Raw genomic sequence first — 25,654 nt, 5'->3', positions numbered from 1 at the left:
GCCCTACAATCAAAAATATATGTTTACAATCTTACCTGTAGTGCTATTATCTATCTATATCTATATTATCTAGATTGTTTTGGTGTGAGTTACAGAGTTTTGTATCGTAAGATGAAATGTTTGTTGTCTTCGGGTCAAATCTGACCGATTTACTACTTTCATCAATCATAACTTTTTTGTTTTACATTCGATTGCATTAAGGCTTTATACAGTGCTTCTCAAAGTGTGGTCCGCGGACCACTGGCGGTCAGTGAGCGCCCCCTAGTGGTCCGTGAGTATATTGGTAACATTTCACATTAGAAATTAATAAATACATTTCAGTTTTCCGCACTCTCGCGGGAATATCTCCGCAATGGAGCGAGCTTCAGTTTCACTTTTGATTGCATGATATAGCCCAGTGCAACACCTTCATCACACATGTAGCCGCCTGTTTGTACCAATTTCAGGCGATTTGTAATCTGTTCTAGAAAAACGATGTGTTTTTTTATATTTGTGGAGTTATGTGGTCTGCGAGTGTTTTTTTATTGGTTAAGTCCTTGGTATGAAAACGTTTGAGAAACACTGCTTTATGATATCCTTCACAGTTGCTGATCACCACTTTCATTGAATTTTGGATGATTTAGTCAACTTTGTAACACCATGGTGTTCCTGGTCAAAAATTACCGCCATAAAGAAAAGGAATTAGTAACCATCCAGATCAGATATAACACACACACACACACCACACACACACACACACACACACACACACACACACACTAGATGTGTCCCCCCCCTTACGTGTCAATCCCCCATGTCAATCACACACACACACAGAACAATTTGATACATTTCCCGCTCTTATGTGCCCCTCCCCCACATGGATCACACCTGTCACACGCAATACTTGTTCAGTGTCTGTTCTTTGTATATTTACTGCAGTTTTTCATGTATACCAGTAGTCTGATACAATACTTACAGTTTGAAAGGGTGTTAAATGAAATTTGGTGATGATTAATGGTTTTTGTAATAGCAGTTAAAACAGGACCGGTCAAATTGACCGCGAACACCAAAGTAAGGGGGGGGAACGAAGACAATAGGAGGGTTAATATAACTAGATTGCACTGATACCATACATTTCTTTAATTAAATTACAAGTTTTAAGACGAACCTATTATTTATCTATTGCTCTTTTTATTTTTTTCTTATACTATATTGAAAGTTGCATTTTTATAGAAGCCTTCAGATTTGTTTCACTCTGTCGCATGAATGAAAATAAAGCCTTTGAATCTTGTTAAAGTATTAATAAAACATCAGAACATGGGGTAATATACAACTGGGCAAAGTGGTTTCAATTTCCTACATTTAAACTAGTTCAATAAAAAGATAAATGTGTGTATTTTCTAATATGATATCATCTCTGCAGGGGGAGACCCACGGCAGCAGAGTGTCTCCAGAACTCGTGGCTGAGAGCTCATCGTGCCCGTCACTCCAAAGTCAGTTTCTCCACCGACAAACTGAAGGATTACCCTCCAACAGAAAGAGGAGAAACGAGAGCTGGTGCGCACCCAAGATCCAGGGGCCCTTCTTCCAGTAAACACACACTCCCTTTAAAGGTCGCCTATTGTGCAAAATCCACTTCTTCACGTCTCTTCTACATCAACATGTGTCCCCTCTTCTTCATGTCTCTTCTACATCACCATGTGTCCCCTCTTCTTCATGTCTCTTCTACATCAACATGTATCCCCTCTTCTTCATGTCTCTTCTACATCAACATGTGTCCCCTCTTCTTCATGTCTCTTCTACATCAACATGTGTCCCCTCTTCTTCATGTCTCTTCTACATCACCATGTGTCCCCTCTTCTTCATGTCTCTTCTTCATCAACATGTGTCCCCTCTTCTTCATGTCTCTTCTACATCAACATGTATCCCCTCTTCTTCATGTCTCTTCTACATCAACATGTGTCCCCTCTTCTTCGTGTCTCTTCTACATCAACATGTGTCCCCTTTTCTTCATGTCTCTTCTACATCAACATCTGTCCCCTCTTCTCCATGTCTCTTCTACATCAACATGTGTCCCCTCTTCTTCATGTCTCTTCTACATCAACATGTGTCCCCCTCTTCTTCATGTCTCTTCTACAATCAACATGTGTCCCCTCTTCTTCATGTCTCTTCTACATCAACATGTGTCCCCTCTTCTTCATGTCTCTTCTACATCAACATGTGTCCCCTCTTCTTCCATGTCTCTTCTACATCAACATGTGTCCCCTTCTTCTTCATGTCTCTTCTACATCAACATGTGTCCCTCTTCTTCATGTCTCTTCTACATCAACATGTGTCCCCTCTTCTTCATGTCTCTTCTACATCACCATGTGTCTCCTCTTCTTCATGTCTCTTCTACATTCAACATGTGTCCCCTCTTCTTCATGTCTCTTCTACATCAACATGTGTCCCCTCTTCTTCATGTCTCTTCTACATCAACATGTGTCCCCTCTTCTTCATGTCTCTTCTACATCAACATGTGTCCCCTCTTCTTCATGTCTCTTCTACATCAACATGTGTCCCCCTCTTCTTCATGTCTCTTCTACATCAAACTGTGTCCCCTCTTCTCATGTCTCTTCTACATCAACATGTGTCCCCTCTTTCTCCATGTCTCCTCTACATCAACATGTGTCCCCTCTTCTTCATGTCTCTCTACAATCAACATGTGTCCCCTCTTCTCATGTCTCTCTACATCAACATGTGTCCCCCTCTTCTTCATGTCTCTTCTACATCAAACATGTGTTCCCCTCTTCTTCCTGTCTCTTCACATCAACATGTGTCCCCTCTTCTTCATGTCTCTTCTACATCAACATGTGTCCCCCTTCTTCATGTCTCTTCTACATCAACATGTGTCCCCTCTTCTTCATGTCTCCTCTACATCAACATGTGTCCCCTTTTCTTCATGTCTCTTCTACATCAACATGTGTCCCCTCTTCTCCATGTCTCTTCTACATCAACATGTGTCCCCTCTTCTTCATGTCTCTTCTACATCAACATGTGTCCCCTCTTCTTCATGTCTCTTCTACATCAACATGTGTCCCCTCTTCTTCATGTCTCCTCTACATCAACATGTGTCCCCTTTTCTTCATGTCTCTTCTACATCAACATGTGTCCCCTCTTCTTCATGTCTCTTCTACATCAACATGTGTTCCCTCTTCTTCATGTCTCTTCTTCATCAACATGTGTCCCCTCTTCTTCATGTCTCTTCTACATCAACATGTGTCCCCTCTTCTTCATGTCTCTTCTACATCACCATGTGTCCCCTCTGTGGAAAGAGACTCTGAAAGTTTCAGGAACAAAGATTCTCTCTCTTTTTGTCCTGATCCATTTCTATAAAAACCTGTCTGAAAATGAGCTGATCAGATTTTGGCCACTTTATGATGTCATAACGATGTTTTGTCTTGTGTAACCATTAGCAACCAAGGTAACCCCCCCCCCCCCCCCCTTATCACCTGAATCTCCTCCTAGAGCAACATTGTGTTCTTTGTAACCAAATCTCTCTCAGAGGGGCGTGGGGAGGGGCTCCTTGTTTTCATCTAAAGTAACAGACAGAGAATCAGCACTTTGGAAATGGGCTGAAACAGAGGGGATTATGGGTAATGCTGCAATGATCTGTTTGGTGTTTCAGCCAATCAGAGACAGGCTCTGAATATATCTGAGACCTGTGATACATTGATGAAGAACAGTATAATAGCAGACCTTTACAACTATCCAGCACATTTAATTTCAGCAAGGTTCATAAATTCATTTTTGGTTTCCTCTGATTTAAAAAATGTAATGCGTCTTAATGAGTTTTTATGTATTTATCCAGAAGCTTTTATAAGTGTGTGCTTTGGTTTATATGGAAACATATCAGGGATAAGTCTTTCAGAGTGCATGAGTTTTAAAATCTAGACTTAGTTACATGAGAAACCGGTGACAGATGCACGTGTTTGGCATTAAGGTGAAAACAGCTTTTCTGAGTGATGTATGTTATTTCAAATTGTTCACATTTTGCCTTAAAGTTATAATGTACAACTGAGAAATCCATTACTTGTAGGTTTTAATAAATGCCAGATAATACTTCAATACAAGATTAAATAAATGGCACAAACGTGGTCGCCGGTTGTCTTCACAGTCTTTATTCAGCCTTTCAACACAAACTTACATGCGAATGTTTTAAATTCAGTCATTTTATCTCGACGTTCCTCCATATTTAAGACATTGGCAGCAGTAAATATTTAGTTAATGTAATAGTAGTTTTAGCAGTCATGTACTTAACTACGTGTGTATTCATTTCGACCAAGAATACAACAAAACTAATGAATGAAAGTGTGATGTTCTGACTGGAGATAATGTGTGCTTCATAATGGTGTGAGGTGAGTGCCAACTTTTAGATGGTAAAGACCAAGTGTGTCGGTGTAGATGAAGTTATTCAGAGTCACAGCCGCAGAAAGATTTTCCTCCTTATGATTTCACCTCCTTCACTTTCTGGATTTCCTGTTGAAAGAAGAAGAAGATACTTTTAAAGAGTGTCTCCACTGATGTCCCGCCCCTTGGCCTATCACGTACAATGTGTTAGATTGCTAGCCAATAAAGTGCGAGTGTTACATAGTGATGTCCTATGGAGGTGTTTCACATGGGGGTGTGTGGGAGATTTTAGCCTTTGCAGACCATTTACATGCACTAAAACCTATAAAAGGGGAAAGCTCTAAAAAGACCTAAATAGGAACCCAATTAAATATTGCTTGTTAGCTTGTGCATTTATTCCAGGTATACCTAAAGTCAAATTGATGTATTTATTATATTTGATATCAGTTATCTAAAAAGGTTAATTTTAGGCACATGTGTCAAACTCAAGGCCCGGGGGCCAAATCAGGCCCTTGGTGGATTTAATTTCGGCCCGCAGGATAATTTCTAATTTCTATTAGATCTGGCCCGCCGGTATATTGCACGCACACCTTCACTCCATCCTGAGGGTCTCCTCAGCTCAGAGCCTGAGCCCAAACATTGATGACCTTGCACCCAAGATGAGATGCCAAGTATCTGAACTAGCATCACAGAGCAGCACACTGAGTTCAATGGATGCTTCCTTCTGCACTTTCTCTCAGGACAACAGGGCATGTTTGGTTTTCTCTTTGAGGGGAATAGTTTTGTTGAAGCTGTTGTTGGCCTGTGGGAAAATGTAATCATAAGAAATGACTCTGGAAAAGCTGCAGATAGAGCCATAAGAAATGAATGCAACTGATTATTTAATGTTTAATGTTGTTTTTATAGGCAATAATTTAAGCTGTGTTAGTTCCAGGTTTAATATGTGCAATAAGTTCATTTCAATAAGTTCTGCAATAAACATTGAACCAGTCCGGCCCTCCACTAGTACCAATTTTTTAATGTTGGCCCACTGTGTGTTTGAGTTTGACCCCCCTGATTTAAGGTATTAGATTAATTTAGTGGATAAAAAAGTCCTTACCTCTGACATGTAGTGCAGTAGAAGTTTTACACTGTTTCCAGTATTGATAATGAACGTAGTTACTCTCCACCACTGCTTTAAACACATGCTCTTATCCTCGTCAGTAAACCGCAGCAGCTGGCAGACACAAGTCAACAGTTTGTAAATGAATGACGTTGGATGTGATTTTAGTTGAACTCACGTCACTGAGGATGTCTCTCAGCTCCTCGTAAGCTCTCTCTAAGTCATCGTTGATGATGACCACATCAAACACCCCTGGCTCGTTGCCTGCAGGAGAACATTGGATTAGTTTCATAATGCTCTTATTTCAAGCGTCGTTCATGTCACACTGAGACACTCACTGAGCTCCATGTCGATGCGAGCTGCTTCCAGACGCTTCTGTAAACTCTCCTCCGTCTCCGTCTGTCTGTCCCGCAGACGCTTCTCCTGAGAGACAAAGACAGGACATGTTTCAACCAATGCTTCTTAAAGAAACCCATGAGCTGCTTCACAAGGAAACCAATGGGCTGTCATAACTGCAGCTTTGCACAATGATACTTTAATACTTTAATGGCAGAGATGGCAAAAGTACACACATCCTTTACTCAAGTAGAAGTACAGATACTCGTGTTTAAAAATGCTGACTAAACGTCTTTACTCAAGTCAAAGTAAAGAGGGCTTTGAAAAGTACTTCAGTAAAAAGTACCCATAACTAGCAGCTGCTTTAAAGAGTACCTGACCTCCCTTTATATTATAGAACAATAATGTCATTGTTAGCTAATGAATGTTTCCATGCTGAACAACGGCAACATGACAACGTTTCCATTGGTCCCTCTTCTTTAGAGAAGACCAGGAAATGATGGATACACGGATCGTGTTCAAATCAATAGGCACGCAATGACTCTAAAGAATAATGATCACGCATCAAACACACATTCAGACTAAGGACCAGCTGTTTGGGAAATGAGAGAGTAGAAAGTACAGGTATTTGAGTTCAACATGTAAGAAGTAGAAAGTACAGGTATTTGAGTTCAACATGTAAGAAGTAGAAAGTACAGGTATTTGAGTTCAACATGTAAGAAGTAGAAAGTACAGGTATTTGGGGTTCAACATGTAAGAAGTAGAAAGTACAGGTATTTGTGTTCAACATGTAAGAAGTAGAAAGTACAGGTATTTGAGTTCAACATGTAAGAAGTAGAAAGTACAGGTATTTGTGTTCAACATGTAAGAAGTAGAAAGTACAGGTATTTGAGTTCAACATGTAAGAAGTAGGAAGTACAGGTATTTGAGTTCAACATGTAAGAAGTAGAAAAGTACAGGTATTTGAGTTCAACATGTAAGAAGTAGAAGTACAGGTATTTGAGTTCAACATGTAAGAAGTAGAAAGTACAGGTATTTGAGTTCAACATGTAAGAAGTAGAAAGTACAGGTATTTGTGTTCAACATGTAAGAAGTAGAAAGTGCAGGTATTTGTGTTCAACATGTTAGAAGTAGAAAGTACAGGTATTTGAGTTCAACATGTAAGAAGTAGAAAGTTCAGGTATTTGTGTTCAACATGTAAGAAGTAGAAAGTACAGGTATTTGTGTTCAACATGTTAGAAGTAGAAAGTACAGGTATTTGTGTTCAACATGTAAGAAGTAGAAAGTACAGGTATTTGAGTTCAACATGTAAGAAGTAGAAAGTACAGGTATTTGAGTTCAACAATGTAAGAAGTAGAAAGTTCAGGTATTTGTGTTCAACATGTAAGAAGTAGAAAGTACAGGTATTTGTGTTCAACATGTAAGAAGTAGAAAGTACAGGTATTTGGGTTCAACATGTAAGAAGTAGAAAGTTCAGGTATTTGTGTTCAACATGTAAGAAGTAGAAAGTACAGGTATTTGGGTTCAACATGTAAGAAGTAGAAAGTACAGGTATTTGGGTTCAACATGTAAGAAGTAGAAAGTTCAGGTATTTGTGTTCAACATGTAAGAAGTAGAAAGTACAGGTATTTGTGTTCAACATGTAAGAAGTAGAAAGTTCAGGTATTTGTGTTCAACATGTAAGAAGTAGAAAGTTCAGGTATTTGTGTTCAACATGTAAGAAGTAGAAAGTTCAGGTATTAGTGTTCAACATGTAAGAAGTAGAAAGTTCAGGTATTAGTGTTCAACATGTAAGAAGTCAAAGTAAAAAGTCATCAGAAAAATAAGTAGTGGAGTAAAGTACTGATACCAGAAAAATGTACTTAAGTACAGAAACGAAGTATTTGTACTGCACTACTTCCACCTCTGGTTAATGGTCAGAAATGTGACTTTCACAGCAGCTCCATGTGTAACATCAACAGACAAATATCAAGACAATACATCAAAAACATTAACATCACAATCACTGAGAGAAAACATAAGACTTGCAAAGCTGTATCATCTCTATTTAGGAGGTTGTGTTTGTCATCAAGGTAAAGACACTTCTATATTTAGATTTCCTCTCTTAAAGCTGTGTGACTGCTGCCCAACTTCTAAGAGTCAGAATATGCTTGTTGTTGACACCAAGATAAATCTGGTGATTTAATGTTGCGTTCAAGAGATATGATGGTGGTCTTTTTCATTCAGGAGGACGTTTTGGTGCGAGTATTTAATGTACATGGTCTCTGTGAACTTGTTTATTAAGTTTCATTGTATGTAAGTGAACAGACTCAAAGTTTAAAAGTTAGAGAATGGTGTGATGATGTTATGCACTTGGGAATTGTAGATTGATGTACAGTATACACACAATTGGTTGTAATTGAACATGCATTTGCTAACTAATTACAGGTAAGGCAAGTTTATTTATATAGCACCTTTCAACACAAGGCAATTCAAGGTGCTTTACAAAAATGAAAGACATTCAGACAAAGGCATTTAAAAACAGTCATTAAAAAGAAAAAATACATGAATAAAAGTTACAGTGATGTTTAAGATGTGAATAGTTCACACAGAAGTTCTACTTCACTGATGCCTTTCTTTAAGGTTTCTCCGAACATGAGCTGTGTCCGTCCCGAGCAGCAGACACAGAGAAAAGCAGCCAGGACAAAGTCCCCAGACTCTGATTCCCTGGGGTTACGAGCCCCAAATGTCCATTAACCAAAAACGAAACACAACCGCTCAGTTTCAATTAAAAGCAGAGACAAAAAGAAAAGTCTTCAGTCTGGATTTAAAAGTAGTCAGAGTTGCAGCGGACCTGCAGGTTTCTGGGAGTTTGTTCCAGATATTTGGAGCATAATAACTGAACGCTGCTTCTCCATGTTTAGTTCTGACTCTGGGGACAGAAAGCTGACCAGTCCCTGAAGACCTGAGAGATCTGGATGGTTCATCATTTAGTAGGAGGTCGGAAATGTATTTTGGGCCTAAACCATTCAGTGCTTTATAAACCAGCAGCAGTATTTAGAAATCTATTCTTTGACACACAGGAAGCCAGTGTAAAGACTTCAGAACAGGAGTGATGTGATTTAGTGAGACCTGTGAAGACACCATTGCAGTAGTCCAGTCTACTGAAGATAAAAGCACGGACAAGTTTTTCCAAATCCTGCCGTGACATTAGTCTTTTAATCCTAGATATGTTCTTTAGGTGATAGTAGGCTGATTTAGTAATTGTTTTAATGTGACTGTTGAAACTCAGGTCAGAGTCCATGACTACACCTAGATTTCTGGCTTTATCTGTTGTTTGAACATTGCAGACTGAAGCTCAGCGCTAACTTTTATACGTTCTGCCTCCAAAAACCATTACCTCAGTACCTGTTTGTAGTTCTCCCTTTAGCAGCTGTCCACGGCTGTTTCCTAGTAGGAAGAGGGGTTGAAGAGGCGCTCTTCCTGGGTGATAACAATGCAGGCCAGCCGGTCGCATCACAGATTTCAGAGCGCTGGGCTCTTCCTGTTATTACTCCCAAATCCCATGGAAATGATTTACTCTTAGGTTTTGCACACAGAGAGTTCCAGGGAGGACTACCACTTGTAGATGTATTACCCGGTACACAGCCCTCCTGTTCCTTGGAATCCTTGTAGCTGCTAACTAGCTGTAAGTTAGCATGCCCTTTTCCATTATTTTGCAGCACTGGTAAAGTGGTGTCATTCCAACCAAGTCCATTCACTTCCACGTTAAGTTCCAACCGTTGCATTTTCATTTCCAACACGGCCATCTTCTGTAGAAGTTTGAGGAAGTCATCTGTAGAGAGCGGAGGCATTTTGCTGCTAAATAGCTAAATAGCAAGCAGTACCAGGCTTTAATTAGCTGTTGCTAGGCCACGCTACTGTAGGAGTGAGGTGGTCGTAGTAAAAATATTGAAATATGGCTGAAACCCTTCATCTATTTACGAAGAATAACTTCTTCTTCTTCTTTCGTGTTTATTGGCGGTTGGCAAACTAACTTGTAGGCGCATTACCGCCACCAACTGGACTGGAGTGTGAACAAGAGACCGAAAACAATAAACAAAACAACAACTCTAGATTATTTTAAATGTATCAATTTCTCCTAGAAACGTAATAATCTCACAATACATATTGCCTGATGTTTTCCCTAACAGCCCTGATAGCGAAAAGTCATGGTATTTTGCTTTCTTCAGTGTCTGGAAAAGCACATTTCTCTGAGTATGTTCAACCGTTTCTGGCTGGCTACAGTGTACACTTTCCGGTTGGATGCTTAATGTATGATTGACACCTGTATGACCAATTCTCATCCGACCAAGAATAACTGTCCCAGTGATAAGTTAGTGTCCAGGAGCCGCTGCTCCAAGTTATCAGAAAAGAAAAATAGGGAAATCAGCATAAAAAGAAAGCAGAGGCAAGAGCAAGCAGAAAAGCGTCTGCACTGTAAGACGCAGGAAGTCATCCAGGTGAGTTAAACTGCACAATAACTGACTGTGTACCTAGTATTGTTACTTTATCACGAATAATATTTGAGACGTGATGAATATATGACGCCCATTCAAAAAACGATTACAGTCAAATATGAATACTTAAATCCATATATCTCAATAACTATAGTAGATATCTAGAAAGAAGTAACAGTCCCAATGAGTGTGCACACTGTTATATGTGAGCATATGATGTGACTCGGGTAAAACGATCCAAAAAGAGGAGAATCATTACAGGTAAAGCTGTTTTTAAAAAACTACACTTCTATATTTAGATGTCCTCCCTTAATTGCTGCCCAACTTCTAAAAGTGTCCGAATATGAAGTGTTGCTTGTTGTTGATACCAAGAGAAATCTGTGGTGATTTAATGTTGCGTCCAAGAGATGAAGTGGAGTTGTTTTTCTTTCACAGGCAGCAACAGAGCTGAATGAATGCAATATGTGAAATACTGCTGTTATATCAATCTTGGACTTAGTCATAGTAACTATGTTATTAAGTTACAGTTTCCATAGAATCGTCTCTTTGCTAATTATTAGGTTAAGTGAGCTCAGAGGAAATGCAAAGAGGCTACATTTAGATATAATACAGCTAAGAGTTAGTTAATGTAAGAAATGTATGTGCGTTCATGTGCAGACGTATGCATAGTTTGTTAATTGGATAATTCATATCTTGCAAGACTCCTAAAGAAGTCATGAGATGATGACCTTTCGACATCTGGAACATGTTGGTGTGACATTTAGAAACGTATATCTGCCCTGTGTTTCTTAGTGGGGGCATTTCTGCGATCGGTTGCTGTTGAAGCAACTAAATAATAATGATTCATCTCAACTATTTCTGTGTTGTATTGATTCCTCTCCGTTTCATTCCTTCCTGTTGTGTTATGCTGGATCGCCACAACACTGCAATGATACTACGACTTACCAGGATGTCCATGGAGGGGGGCTGGATGGAGATGTAGATGGGGTTCAGCTCGGTCTCTTTGATCCTCCTCACTCCCTGGATATCCACATCCAGGATGCACATCAGGTTCTTGTCGATCACGTCTTGAATGGCCGCTTTACTGCAGAACCAATGCATTGAGACGCCATTAAATCATATCAAACAAGAGGCTTCGTCACGCAGGTATTGAGGGTGTAATCTTGTGATTGCGCTGCACCTAGTGAGCGAGTTAAGAGGATCGCTGCATTGACCCCGGCTGCTCAGACTCACACAGCAGTGAGTGAGTGTGTGTTATCCTCAGAATAAGAGGAAGAGATTAAATGTGACACACGAGGAGGTGCTGAGCTGCAGCGCTGCTCTTTTTGACCCGTACCTCCGCCCGTACCCTGTGGCCGAGCGTCAGAGTATATTACTGTACATAACCAGAGTGATTAGATTGATAAAATTATTAAAAATAATTCCACTACAAGTTAAAAGCCTGCATTGAAAGCCTTAATAAAGTCAATAGCAGGGTAAAGTGCACTTTATTACTGAAAGAAACAGTCATTTTGCTGTAAAATGTTCCCAGTCAGTGTTTTCCTGTTACAAATACTGTTTAGAATTCATGTGACCCCTGCTTTCATGTGTATATTGCATTGAAATGCTGTTGATGTGCAAATGTGTTCTACTACTGCTCAGGAAAATACTTTGTCCTTCAATTGATCAGAAGCATAAAATTACTTTCTGTTTTCCAAATTGTAATTTATATAAGAAATGGAGCTTTTCGATGAACGTAGTTAAAAGTAGAACATGTGCCTGTGAAGCATAAAGTCAAGGTGGCCAACAGGGTCGGTCCAAAACACTTCCATTAGGAGATACACGCTGCACAACACATGCAAATGAATGAGTGTAAGCATTTACCTTGTTCCATACAGGTTGCCGGAGAACTCTGCGTTCTCGATGAAGTCTCCGTTGTCAATTCCCTCCTGCATGACCTCTCTGGTAGTATAGTGGTAGTCTGTAAGATGCATTAACATTAGCAATGAGTCTAGTTTTAACATTCACAATACAGTTAGTTATATATATATATATAATTGCCAGATAGTTTCATCACAATAAACAGCTAAGATTACGAGGAACATGGAAGGAAATCAAAAAGGATATCATTGTGGCTTGTGGCAAACTGTGTGTCTTCAGGTGTATAGCGTTCTCCTCTAAGCTAACGTTGAGACTGTGTGTGTGTGTGTGTGTGTGTGTGTGTGTGTGTGTGTGTGTGTGTGTGTGTGTGTGTGTGTGTGTGTGTGTGTGTGTGTGTGTGTGTGTGTGTGTGTGTGTGTGTGTGTGTGTGTGTGTGTGTGTGTGTGTGCGCGTGTTATTATCAATTACTTCTGCTATAGGGCATACTGTCCATACTACATTCATATGCCTAAATCTAACAATATCTAAACCTCATAGGGTCTAAAGCAGCATTCAATACTTCATTTATGTTCTACTTCTAACACTAGTGGACACTGCGATAGCACACAATCACTAGCATGAGAACGTTAGGTTCTAAGTAACAATGAAATAGGAAATGGATCTGATGAACAAAGAAGTGATAACACCTGAACGAGACGCAGAAATTACTTAAAACTGCCGTAAGAAACTTGAATAAAACGAACCTTTTTGTAATATTTTCTTGCTATTAAAGTAGTGCATTAAACAGATGAAATGTTCCTCTGCCTCCTTTATTGTTCCTATGACATTTCCAACTGCTGGTGAACTCCACACTTACCTTAAACTACAAATAAGTCAAGATGATGTTTCTGCGTAGCGTATATATTGTACAAATATTTCCAGAGACATACTTTAGAGCAGTGCTTCTCAAACTTTTTTCAGTAATGTACCCCCTTTGAAACATTTTCTCAGCCCAAGTACCCCCTGACCGATCCCGAACATTTTTGATCGAAAAAGCCTATATAAATAATTACAATATAGTGATGTTCCCTCAGTGTTTGATTTATTAACTCCTTCGTGGCATGCATTACAACAAACTAAGGATATTTTCACTTTATGCATGAAAAAAAATAACATAACACTTTTATAAAACAGATTTTTCCAAGGAGTTTTTCAATTTAAGTCATATGTTGTTGTTGTGAAAAACTATAAAATACAATACACACATTTGATTTATATGAGGACCCCTTGGTGGTTCTAGGAATGTTTTATATAAAATTGTGTTTTCTATTTAACTTATTTTACTAAGATTATTATTATTATTTTTTTTTTTAAATCTCACGTACCCCCTGCAGTACCCCAACGTACCCCCAGGGGTCCGCGTACCCCCATTTGAGAATCACTGCTTTAGTGTACTGTTTAGCCGCCAAATTAGAAACTGCTGCGTATGTTGTTTGGGTTTTGTTTGCAACATTGCGGCCGAGTCACAAGCGTCCTAATTTCAGAGCAAAACAGTCAAATATGTTACTGAAAACCTTTGAGATAAGAAACAGACAAGAGTTCCTGAGTTAAAAGCCCAGGTTTGGGTCAGAATGAGTCAAATATGCCGTTGTTATCAGAATGTTGCTCCATCAGTGGGAAGAGAAGGACGGGACAGGAAACGGGAATCACTACAGACACATCACAGAGGGCTATTTTCAAGACTTTTTACTCCAAAGTGTAAACGGTTTTATCCTGATTCTCTAGATTACTAAACATGTTTTGAATTTCTCTTATGGTTTGTCACATTTGACTAGTGACTACAGATCTAATAATTGGTGCCTGAATGATGAAAGTAACCCCTCTGCTTTAAAACTGTGATCAGGAATCACATGGAGGTCACCTTTATCTGTGGTTTCCGATTTGTTAGGACACGAAAATGAGCTTTCTAAGTCTTCAGAGGAATAGACGTCTGCTACAGGAAATAAAATCGCCCCCAGAAGCATGGGGAGACAGTTCAGCCCTATGGAGAAAGCAAAGAAGGCACACAGAGGTTTATCCCTTTATATCCACGGATTTAACAGAGGGGACAACCAGCGTGCAGTACACTTGGGAGTAAGAAGTGTTTTTGGTGAACGGGAAAGAAAGGGGGGGGGGGGGAATGTGGAGCACAAATAAGATACAAAAAACACTTTTATCACAGTTTTTCAGTTTCAAATCCAAGTCTAAAGCCCCTTCAGGTGCATCACAGAGCATGAGGGTCCTACTGCAGTGTGAAGGTGCTTAAAACATCATCTGTGTGTTTGACAATATACAGACTATGTGGATTGTTACAAGTTTAAAGGTCATTCAGATCAAACTGCTGAAATAAAATCTAATTAAATGTCAGTTTTGGGGCTTAAAGGGGCCCTGTTATGTTCATTTCCAGGTTCATATTTGTATTCAGTGTCTCTACTGTGACATGTCTCAATGTTTTAATGTTCAAAAAGCTCTTTATTTTTCTCATACTTGGCAAATGTTTGGGATAAATGAATACATGAATGTAACACATGCGCAGATACTAAGTGTTTTTAAAACAGTTTTGAGCCAGAAGTAGCCTACCTTTGCCGTTTTCCTCTCCTGGTCGTGGGTCTCTTGTTGTGTCTGTATGGAGAAAATGTGCCTGTTAAAACCCTGAGATGGCAATACATCATCTGTAATGGCTGTTTTTGATTGATATCAAAGCAAAATTGCTGAAAAACTTCCATTTCAGCATTTAAAGGAGACATATTATGCACATTTTCAGGTTCATATACTTGTATTTCGGGTTATTACTTCAACATACTGCCTGTTTGTATATTCCTGTGTTCACATTTTGTCTGAAACTCCCAGTTTAAAAGCAATATGGGCTCTACAGACCCACACAGATATGAACTGTGCTTCACTTTGCACAGTTAATATCTATTATTGCTTGGTGTTTCCTCAAACTTAAGCCCACCTTTGGGAAAGCAAAGGAGCCTCATGTGACATAGAAGAGGGTCAAACATCTCATGGCTGGTTGAATCCCATGTTTTCTGACCAAGACAGCCCCAAAAAATGTCTTACTTCACAGTTTGCTGGTAAATAGACACTTTTGTGTACAAACACTGACAAATATGAACTAATGCCACAAAATCTATCTGCAGGGTCAGAATTAGACCTTCAATCTAATACACTGTGTTTCCTCGTGTACTTCCACACTAACGTACGTGACACGCTGAAGCCGAAGATGCCCTCGTGCTCCTTCATCAGCCTCTTCATCAGAGTGCTCTTCCCCGCTCCGGAGGGGCCGCTCAGCACCACGGGTCTGGGTCCGGACATTATTCTGAAACACACGGGAAATAACAGGGTTAAAGGGAACTGAGTTTGTGCCAAGAGCTGAGATCACCGTCAGATATCAGAGATCTGACGTTCAGGGAAGACAAGATCCTTTCTAGAATTAAATACAGGACATTTTTGTATGTTTTATTTCTTCATTTGTGATATTGGGCTATATAAATAAACATTGATTGATTGATTTGACTCTACAGCACCGGTCTGGAGGTTTTAAAGTGCTTTTAAATAAAGCTGTATTGTATTGTATATTAACCCCCCTGTTGTGTTCGCTTCTCCCCTTACTTTGGTGTTCTGCTCTTACATTTACACAAAAACAATGAATCCTCACCAAATTGTGTTTATTTTAACATCCATTTAAACTGTAAAAACGGGCCCAACTGGTCTACTTGAATAGACACTGAAATTAATTTCAAATAGATGATTATGGTGTGTACTATGATGGATGAACATAATCCAGGGTTACAGATGGGAAGTTACTAAGTACATTAACTCAAGAACTGTACTTAAGTACAATTTTGAGGTACTTGTACTTTACTTGAGTATTCCCATTTGTTGCTACTTTGTATTTTTACTCCACTACATGTATTTAATACCTTTAGTTACTTCACAGATGTGGATGAATGATGTGAAATATAATCAAGTGTTAAATCAGACTTTAGTTCCACCTGGAGTAAATCCACAAGCAACCCTGCAGAATACAAAGTCATTAAAACTAGCTGCTCCTTCACCAGCTTTGAGAACACTTTCATGATCAATCATTATAAAACATATCATATATATTATTCTGAAATGGACCAATCTGCACTACGACTACTTTTACTGTCGCTACTTTCACTATATTTTGATGATAATACTTTTCTACTTTCACTTGAGGAACATTTTGAATGCAGGACTTTTACTGTGACAGAGTATTCCTACACTCTGGTACTTCTACTTTTACTCAAGTACAAGATCTGAGTACTTCTACTTTTACTCAAGTACAAGATCTGAGTACTTCTACTTTTACTCAAGTACAAGATCTGAGTATTTCTACTTTTACTCAAGTACAAGATCTGAGTACTTCTACTTTTACTCCAGTATAAGATCTGAGTACTTCTACTTTTACTCAAGTACAAGATCTGAGTACTTCTACTTTTACTCAAGTACAAGATCTGAGTACTTCTATTTTTACTCAAGTACAAGATCTGAGTACTCTTCACTTTTACTCAAGTACAAGATCTGAGTACTTCTACTTTTACTCAAGTACAAGATCTGAGTACTTCTACTTTTACTCAAGTACAAGATCTGAGTACTTCTACTTTTACTCAAGTACAAGATCTGGAGTACTTCTACTTTTACTCAAGTACAAGATCTGGAGTACTTCTACTTTTACTCAAGACACAGATCTGAGTATTCTACTTTTACTCAAGTACAAGATCTGAGTACTTCTACTTTTACTCAAGTACAAGATCTGAGTACTTCTACTTTTACTCAAGTACAAGATCTGAGTACTTCTACTTTTACTCAAGTACAAGATCTGAGTACTTCTACTTTTACTCAAGTACAAGATCTGAGTACTTCTACTTTTACTCAAGTACAAGATCTGAGTACTTCTACTTTTACTCAAGCACAAGATCTGAGATTTCTACTTTTTACTCAAGTACAAGATCTGAGTATTTTCTACTTTTACTCAAGTACAAGAATCTGAGTACTTCTACTTTTACTCAAGTACAAGATCTGAGTACTTCTACTTTTACTCAAGTACAAGATCTGAGTACTTCTACTTTTACTCAAGACAAGATCTGAGTACTTCTACTATTACTCAAGTACAAGATCTGAGTACTTTCTACTTTTTACTCAAGTACAAGATCTGAGTACTTCTACTTTTACTCAAGCACAAGATCTGAGTATTTCTACTTTTACTCAAGTACAAGATCTGAGTACTTCTACTTTTACTCAAGTACAAGATCTGAGTACTTGTACTTTTACTCAAGCACAAGATCTGAGTACTTCTACTTTTACTCAAGTACAAGATCTGAGTATTTCTACTTTTACTCAAGTACAAGATCTGAGTACTTATACTTTTACTCAAGTACAATATCTGAGTACTTCTACTTTTACTCAAGTACAAGATCTGAGTATTTCTACTTTTACACAAGTACAAGATCTGAGTACTTCTACTTTTACTCAAGTACAAGATCTGAGTACTTCTACTTTTACTCAAGTACAAGATCTGAGTACTTCTACTTTTACTCAAGTACAAGATCTGAGTATTTCTACTTTTACACAAGTACAAGATCTGAGTACTTCTACTTTTACTCAAGTACAAGATCTGAGTACTTCTACTTTTACTCAAGTACAAGATCTGAGTACTTCTCCCACCTCTAGGGTTACCCATTCATTTCCTATGGAGGATTATCAAAATGTTGTATGTTCAAACGTCTCCTGTGGAGGACATAATAAGGCCTTGAGGCAATCAGATGTAAAACACAATATGTATGATTGATGAAATTAGTAAATGGGTCAGACTCGACCCGAACACTAGGGTTAAATGAATCATTTTAGTTAGAAGATGTGTAGAATGAATACATTACTTGACTTTTTCTTGACACCATGTCTATTAAGAACTGCTCTACCTGTGCATGATTACTGCAGTGCTGTAAAGGCTCACTAACTATCAGCGGGTCAAAGGTCACCATGGTTAATCCTTTGATCCGAGCTGCTCTTAAAACCAGCAGCAGCAGATCTCCAGTCCTACATTATTCTGCTTTTAATTTACACCGTTAATAAATTGACACTTAAGGACATTCTACTTCCTGTTTGTTCCTTAATTGAAATATCTAAACCTGTCCTCCTTGCTGCCGCCTGCAGGTTAATGTTATGGTTTCTGTTAATGGAGTCACGGCGGGTCAGTCGGAGGATTAATTGGATCGGGCCGAGCGGCACGAAGGGTCCCGGACAGGTGAACCTGAGGAGGGACTATTTAGAATTACCATTAATAGGACAGGTGACCCGGTTACCTGAGGTACTCTGAAGCATCTATTTATTTACAGTCAATATTAATACAATGACTTATAACGTCAAAGTCTGCAACAGTACAAAAAAAAAAACAGGCGACCTAAATCTGCTCAGTGTTGATATTTCCAACGACTTAATGCATATTTCACATAAGAGTCGCTAAAAGGATAATTAAAATCCCCAATAAATACATTTCCCATTCAACTTGGAGGTTATTAACTTATGTAAAAGGACCAAAGAAGAACAAAGCAATAACACATGTGAGAAACATTAACAGACGTCTGATAAATATAAGTTAAATATCAAATAACATCAATGTGTTGATCATCTAATTCTTGTTGTGTGCAAAATGTGCTCCTTGAATTGACATGTAATGCACACTAGATGTGTCACCTATGCAGAGCTTTTAAAATATCTAAGCAGCAAACAAATACTGTACAAATTATTATCATTTATATTTTAAAACAATTTAAAAAGTGTTTCTATTAGTTTTATAGCGTTTGGTAATGTCTGAAACTCACATGAATCACATTAGTGACTGCATGCGTGTTCATTAGAGCTGCGATGATAAGTGAAGTAATTGATTCTTTGATGACTCTCAGAATCAGGGATGGATATTTCTCCCAATGTTCTGACATCCATAGACCAAACAATAATCAATAATGAAGTGTGTCCTTACCTCTCGTTACAGCGCAGAACAGAGTGTGTCGTAGAAGCGTTTGATAGCAGATGATTCTTCAGCCAGGCCCCTAAGTACACTACAGTGTGTGTGTGTGTGTGTGTGTGTGTGTGTGTGGGTGGGTGTGTGTGTGTGTGTGTGTGCACTGAATCAGCTCACTGTCAGTCTGAATTAGCACCCCCTCCCTTCAGCTCAGTGACCAATCACATGTGAGCACGCTGACTTCTGCTTATCCTTTAGATTCAGCTTTTCATAAACAAATGATCACGCTACAGCAGGAAGTGTGTGTGCAGTGTGTGTACAGTGTGTGTACAGTGTGTGTAGATATATTTAGGGTGTGTACAGTGTGTGTGCAGTGTGTGTAGATATATTTAAGGTGTGTACAGTGTGTGTACAGTGTGTGTACAGTGTGTGTAGATATATTTAGGGTGTGTACAGTCTGTGTACAGTGTGTGTAGATATATGTAGGGTGTGTACAGTGTGTGTGCAGTGTGTGTAGATAAGGTGTGTACAGTGTGAGTACAGTGTGTGAAGATATATTTAAGGTGTGTACAGTGTGTGTACAGTGTGTGTAGATATATTTAGGGTGTGTACAGTGTGTGTAGATATATGTAGGGTGTGTACAGTGTGTGTACAGTGTGTGTAGATATATGTAGGGTGTGTACAATGTATGTACAGTGTGTGTACAGTGTGTGTAGATATATTTAGGGTGTGTACAGTGTGTGTAGATATATTTAAGGTGTGTACAGTGTGTTGTACGTTTGTGAAGATATATTTAGGGTGTGTACAGTGTGTGTACAGTGTGTGTAGATATATTTAAGGTGTGTACAGTGTGTGTACAGTGTGTGTAGATATATTTAAGGTGTGTACAGTGTGTGTAGATATATTTAGGGTGTGTACAGTGTGTGTACAGTGTGTGCACAGTGTGTGTAGATATATTTAAGGTGTGCACAGTGTGTGTAGATATATTTAAGGTGTGTACAGTGTGTGAAGATATATTTAAGGTGTGTACAGTGTGTGTAGATATATTTAGGGTGTGTACAGTGTGTGTACGGTGTGTGTAGATATATTTAAGGTGTGTACAGTGTGTGTAGATATATTTAAGGTGTGTACAGTGTGTGTAGATATATTTAGGGTGTGTACAGTGTGTGTACAGTGTGTGTAGATATATTTAAGGTGTGTACAGTGTGTGTGTACAGTGTGTGAAGATATATTTAGGGTGTGTACAGTGTGTGTACAGGGTGTGTAGATATATTTAAGAATATGCTTTCGCTGTGAATCCACACACTTGTTGCGTAAGCACCAGGTTATATTTTGTTGGTTTTGAAAGGAAATGCCAGAGGTAAATATACTTTAATAAAAGCCAGCATTTCTTTGAGGATTGTAAAAACAAAATGAAGCTTGCTGTGAGTTCAACTTCAACCATATTTGCAGTTTGATTCAATCTAACTACTGAAATGAGAAACGATTACGGGCCTACAAGAATACGTAAATAAGTGTTAAAATATATTTTCTTTTTCTATAATCAAACCCCTTTTCTAAGCATTTCCTTCCTTGTCTTTCATGTATTTATCAGGCAGACGAGAGTTCAAGCTTTGACTCGTTTTGCTGTCAGACGACTTTTAGGTGTGAAGTGAACACTGAGTTCACACTGAGACAGTTTTCATATCGAACCTGGAGGCGACCCACTGCATCCCAGAGTAACAATACTCACACTGTACATTCCATTCCTTACACACTTCATGTAATATCAAATATTAAATGTTGTTTACTGTAAATTGGTATTTCAACATGTATATTTCCTACTTTTGTAATGCTATTTTATTTCTATTTGCGATGTTTACATTTTTAATTGTTTCTAGTCTTTTAATTTCTCTAATGTACAATGTCTTGTCTTTTTATGCTGCTACAACGCAAACATTTCCCAAATTTGGATCAATAAAGTACATCTTATCTTATTAGCAGCTCCACTAGAGGACGTTAAGACACTGGAGTTACTTGTTGTGGTAAAAAGACTCAACAAGTGTTTTCCCACTCTGATTGAACTGTGTGTGTGTGTGTGTGTGTGTGTGTGTGTGTGTGTGTGTGTGTGTGTGTGTGTGTGTGTGTGTGTGTGTGTGTGTGTGTGTGTGTGTGTGTGCGTGTGATAATGCGGTAAAGGCTAAGAATAGCCGGTTTAGAGTGTGTGCCGGCTGTGCCTCACTAATCCTTCAGCGACCCACTTCTTAAAGGGTGAGTCCACCGTTCTCTGTCGCAGAACAGCAGGTGCTCAGTCAGTTCAGGCACAACAGGTGAATATCACCAAACAACCACTGAGTATATTGTACACACACACTTAGGGACTGCAGGTGGAACTGAGCTGTCGTCTATAATCTGACATACAGCATATTTTCTCTCTTATGTATTTTTATGCATGAGGGACTATTGCTTTGGGGTTTCTCTTTCCTGTAGTGTGTCATATAATTTTGTATGCATGTAAATGGTCTGCAATGGCTAACATCCCTGTGTTCCCTCCAGAGGAAGTTTCTCTCACACACTCTGCCTGGAACATCTCCATTGGACTCCTTTATTTACTTCCTGACATCACTATGTAACACCCGCGGTTCTATTGGCTAGCGCTTCAACCAACACATTGAACGTGGAGCAGGAGAGGACTCTTTAAAGTAGAGACCCTACATACTGATATACACCTGAACATTAGCAGGAGAGGACTCTTTAAAGTAGAGACACTACATACTGATATACACCTGAACATCAGCAGGAGAGGACTCTTTAAAGTAGAGACACTACATACTGATATACACCTGAACATCAGCAGGAGAGGACTCTTTAAAGTAGAGACCCTACATACTGATATACACCTGAACATCATCAGGAGAGGACTCTTTAAAGTAGAGACCCTACATACTGATATACACCTGAACATCAGCAGGAGAGGACTCTTTAAAGTAGAGACACTACATACTGATATACACCTGACATCAGCAGGAGAGGACTCTTTAAAGTAGAGACACTACATACTGATATGAACCTGAACATCAGCAGGAGAGGACTCTTTAAAGTAGAGACACTACATACTGATATAGAACCTGAACATCAGCAGGAGAGGACTCTTTAAAGTAGAGACACTACATACTGATATACACCTGAACATCAGCAGGAGAGGACTCTTTAAAGTAGAGACACTACATACTGATATACACCTGAACATCAGCAGGAGAGGACTCTTTAAAGTAGAGACACTACATACTGATATACACCTTGGACATCAGCAGGAGAGGGACTCTTTAAAGTAGAGACACTACATACTGATATACACCTGAACATCAGCAGGAGAGGGACTCTTTAAAGTAGAGACACTACATACTGAATACACCTGAAAATAGCAGGAGAGGACTCTTTAAAGTAGAGACACTACATACTGATATACACCTGAACATCAGCAGGAGAGGACTCTTTAAAGTAAGAGACACTACATACTGATATACACCTGAACATCAGCAGGAGAGGACTCTTTAAAGTAGAGACACTACATACTGATATACACCTGAACATCAGCAGGAGAGGACTCTTTAAAGTAGAGACACTACATACTGATATACACCTGAACATCAGCAGGAGAGGACTCTTTAAAGTAGAGACACTACATACTGATATACACCTGAACATCAGCAGGAGAGGACTCTTTAAAGTAGAGACACTACATACTGATATACACCTGAACATCAGCAGGAGAGGACTCTTTAAAGTAGAGACACTACATACTGATATACAACCTGAACATCAGCAGGAGAGGACTCTTTAAAGTAGAGACACTACATACTGATATACACCTGAACATCAGCAGGAGAGGACTCTTTAAAGTAGAGACACTACATACCTGATATACACCTGAACATCAGCAGGAGAGGACTCTTTAAAGTAGAGACACTACATACTGATATACACCTGAACATCAGCAGGAGAGGACTCTTTAAAGTAGAGACACTACATACTGATATACACCTGAACATCAGCAGGAGAGGACTCTTTAAAGTAGAGACACTACATACTGATATACACCTGAACATCAGCAGGAGAGGACTCTTTAAAGTAGAGACACTACATACTGATATACACCTGAACATCAGCAGGAGAGGACTCTTTAAAGTAGAGACACTACATACTGATATACACCTGAACATCAGCAGGAGAGGACTCTTTAAAGTAGAGACACTACATACTGATATACACCTGAACATCAGCAGGAGAGGACTCTTTAAAGTAGAGACACTACATACTGATATACACCTGAACATCAGCAGGAGAGGACTCTTTAAAGTAGAGACACTACCTAGCTGATATACATCCTGAACATCAGCAGGAGAGGACTCTTTAAAGTAGAGACACTACATACTGATATACACCTGAACATCAGCAGGAGAGGACTCTTTAAAGAATAGAGACACTACATACTGATATACACCTGAACATCAGCAGGAGAGGACTCTTTAAAGTAGAGACACTACATACTGATATACACCTGAACATCAGCAGGAGAGGACTCTTTAAAGTAGAGACACTACATACTGATATACACCTGACATCAGCAGGAGAGGACCTTTAAAGTAGAGACACTACATACTGATATACACTGAACATCAGCAGGAGAGGAACTCTTAAAGTGAGAGCAAACTACATACTGATATTACACCTGAAACATCAGCAGGAGAGGACTCTTTAAAGTAGACAGACACTACATACTGATATACACCTGAACATCAGCAGGAGAGGACTCTTTAAAGTAGAGACACTACATACTGATATACACCTGAACATCAGCAGGAGAGGACTCTTTAAAGTAGAGACACTACATACTGATATACACCTGAACATCAGCAGGAGAGGACTCTTTAAAGTAGAGACACTACATACTGATATACACCTGAACATCAGCAGGAGAGGACTCTTTAAAGTAGAGACACTACATACTGATATACACCTGAACATCAGCAGGAGAGGACTCTTTAAAGTAGAGACACTACATACTGATATACACCTGAACATCAGCAGGAGAGGACTCTTTAAAGTAGAGACACTACATACTTATATACACCTGAACATCAGCAGGAGAGGACTCTTTAAAGTAGAGACACTACATACTGATATACACCTGAACATCAGCAGGAGAGGACTCTTTAAAGTAGAGACACTACATACTGATATACACCTGAACATCAGCTGGAGAGGACTCTTTAAAGTAGAGACACTACATACTGATATACACCTGAACATCAGCAGGAGAGGACTCTTTAAAGTAGAGACACTACATACTGATATACACCTGAACATCAGCAGGAGAGGACTCTTTAAAGTAGAGACACTACATACTGATATACACCTGAACATCAGCAGGAGAGGACTCTTTAAAGTAGAGACACTACATACTGATATACACCTGAACATCAGCAGGAGAGGACTCTTTAAAGTAGAGACACTACATACTGATATACACCTGAACATCAGCAGGAGAGGACTCTTTAAAGTAGAGACACTACATACTGATATACACCTGAACATCAGCAGGAGAGGACTCTTTAAAGTAGAGACCCTACATACTGATATACACCTGAACATCAGCAGGAGAGGACTCTTTAAAGTAGAGACACTACATACTGATATACACCTGAACATCAGCAGGAGAGGACTCTTTAAAGTAGAGACCCTACATACTGATATACACCTGAACATCAGCAGGAGAGGACCTCTTTAAAGTAGAGACAACGACATACTGATATACACCTGAACATCAGCAGGAGAGGACTCTTTAAAAGTAGAGACACTACATACTGATATACATCAGCAGGAGAGAGGACTATTTAAAGTAGAAGACACTACATACTGATACTACCTGAACATCAGGGGCAGGAGATGACTCTTTAAAGTAGAGACGACTACATACTGATATACACCATAACCTGAAGCATCAGCAGGAAGGACTCTTCAAGTAAAGACAGCTACATACTGATATACAAACTCTGAAACATCAGCAGGAGAGGAACTCTTTAAAGGAGAGACAACTGATCATACTGATATACACCTGAACATTCACAGGAGAGAACTCTTTAAAGTAGAGACACTGCATACTGATATACACCTGAACATCAGCAGGAGAGGAACGGCGTTAAAGTTAGAGATCACCTAGCATACTGACATAGCACCTGAAAATCAGCAGGAGGAGGAACTCGTTAAAATAGAGACACTAACATACATGATATACACCTGAACATCAGCAGGAGGAGGACTCTTTTAAAGTAGCGGACACGTAACAGTACTGATATACACCTGAACATCAGCAGGAGGAGGAACTCTTTAAAGTAGAGACACTAGCATACTGATATACACCTGAATATCAGCAGGAGAGGAACTCTTTAAAGTAGAGACACTACATCTGATACATACACCTGAAACATCAGCAGGAGAGGAACTCTTTAAAGTAGA

At 39.1% G+C, this 25,654-nt stretch overlaps 1 protein-coding gene across 2 annotated transcripts; it reads right to left on the bottom strand.

Moving 5' to 3' along the window:
- Positions 1-4,122: 4,122 nt before the first annotated feature.
- On the bottom strand, positions 4,123-19,235 carry guk1b (guanylate kinase 1b). 2 transcript variants are annotated; one of them, XM_034232886.1, is made up of 9 exons: positions 19,175-19,235; positions 15,372-15,487; positions 14,746-14,787; positions 14,048-14,167; positions 12,151-12,247; positions 11,233-11,371; positions 5,812-5,896; positions 5,652-5,737; positions 4,123-4,500 (listed from the first exon to the last, which is right to left on the bottom strand). In XM_034232886.1, exons 2-9 carry the CDS (start codon positions 15,481-15,483, stop codon positions 4,468-4,470), a joined length of 714 nt encoding a protein of 237 aa, XP_034088777.1. In that variant the 5' UTR covers positions 15,484-15,487; positions 19,175-19,235; the 3' UTR covers positions 4,123-4,467. The 2 variants fall into 2 exon arrangements, with proteins under 2 accessions (XP_034088777.1, XP_034088778.1); XM_034232887.1 differs by lacking the exon at positions 14,048-14,167.
- Between the last annotated feature and the right edge of the window lie 6,419 nt (positions 19,236-25,654).

Source organism: Gymnodraco acuticeps, unplaced genomic scaffold, assembly GCF_902827175.1.
Source record: "Gymnodraco acuticeps unplaced genomic scaffold, fGymAcu1.1, whole genome shotgun sequence".
Taxonomy (NCBI): Eukaryota; Metazoa; Chordata; class Actinopteri; order Perciformes; family Bathydraconidae; genus Gymnodraco; species Gymnodraco acuticeps.
Note: the sequence above shows the minus strand (reverse complement) of the source record. Positions and strands in the feature narration are given on the sequence as shown.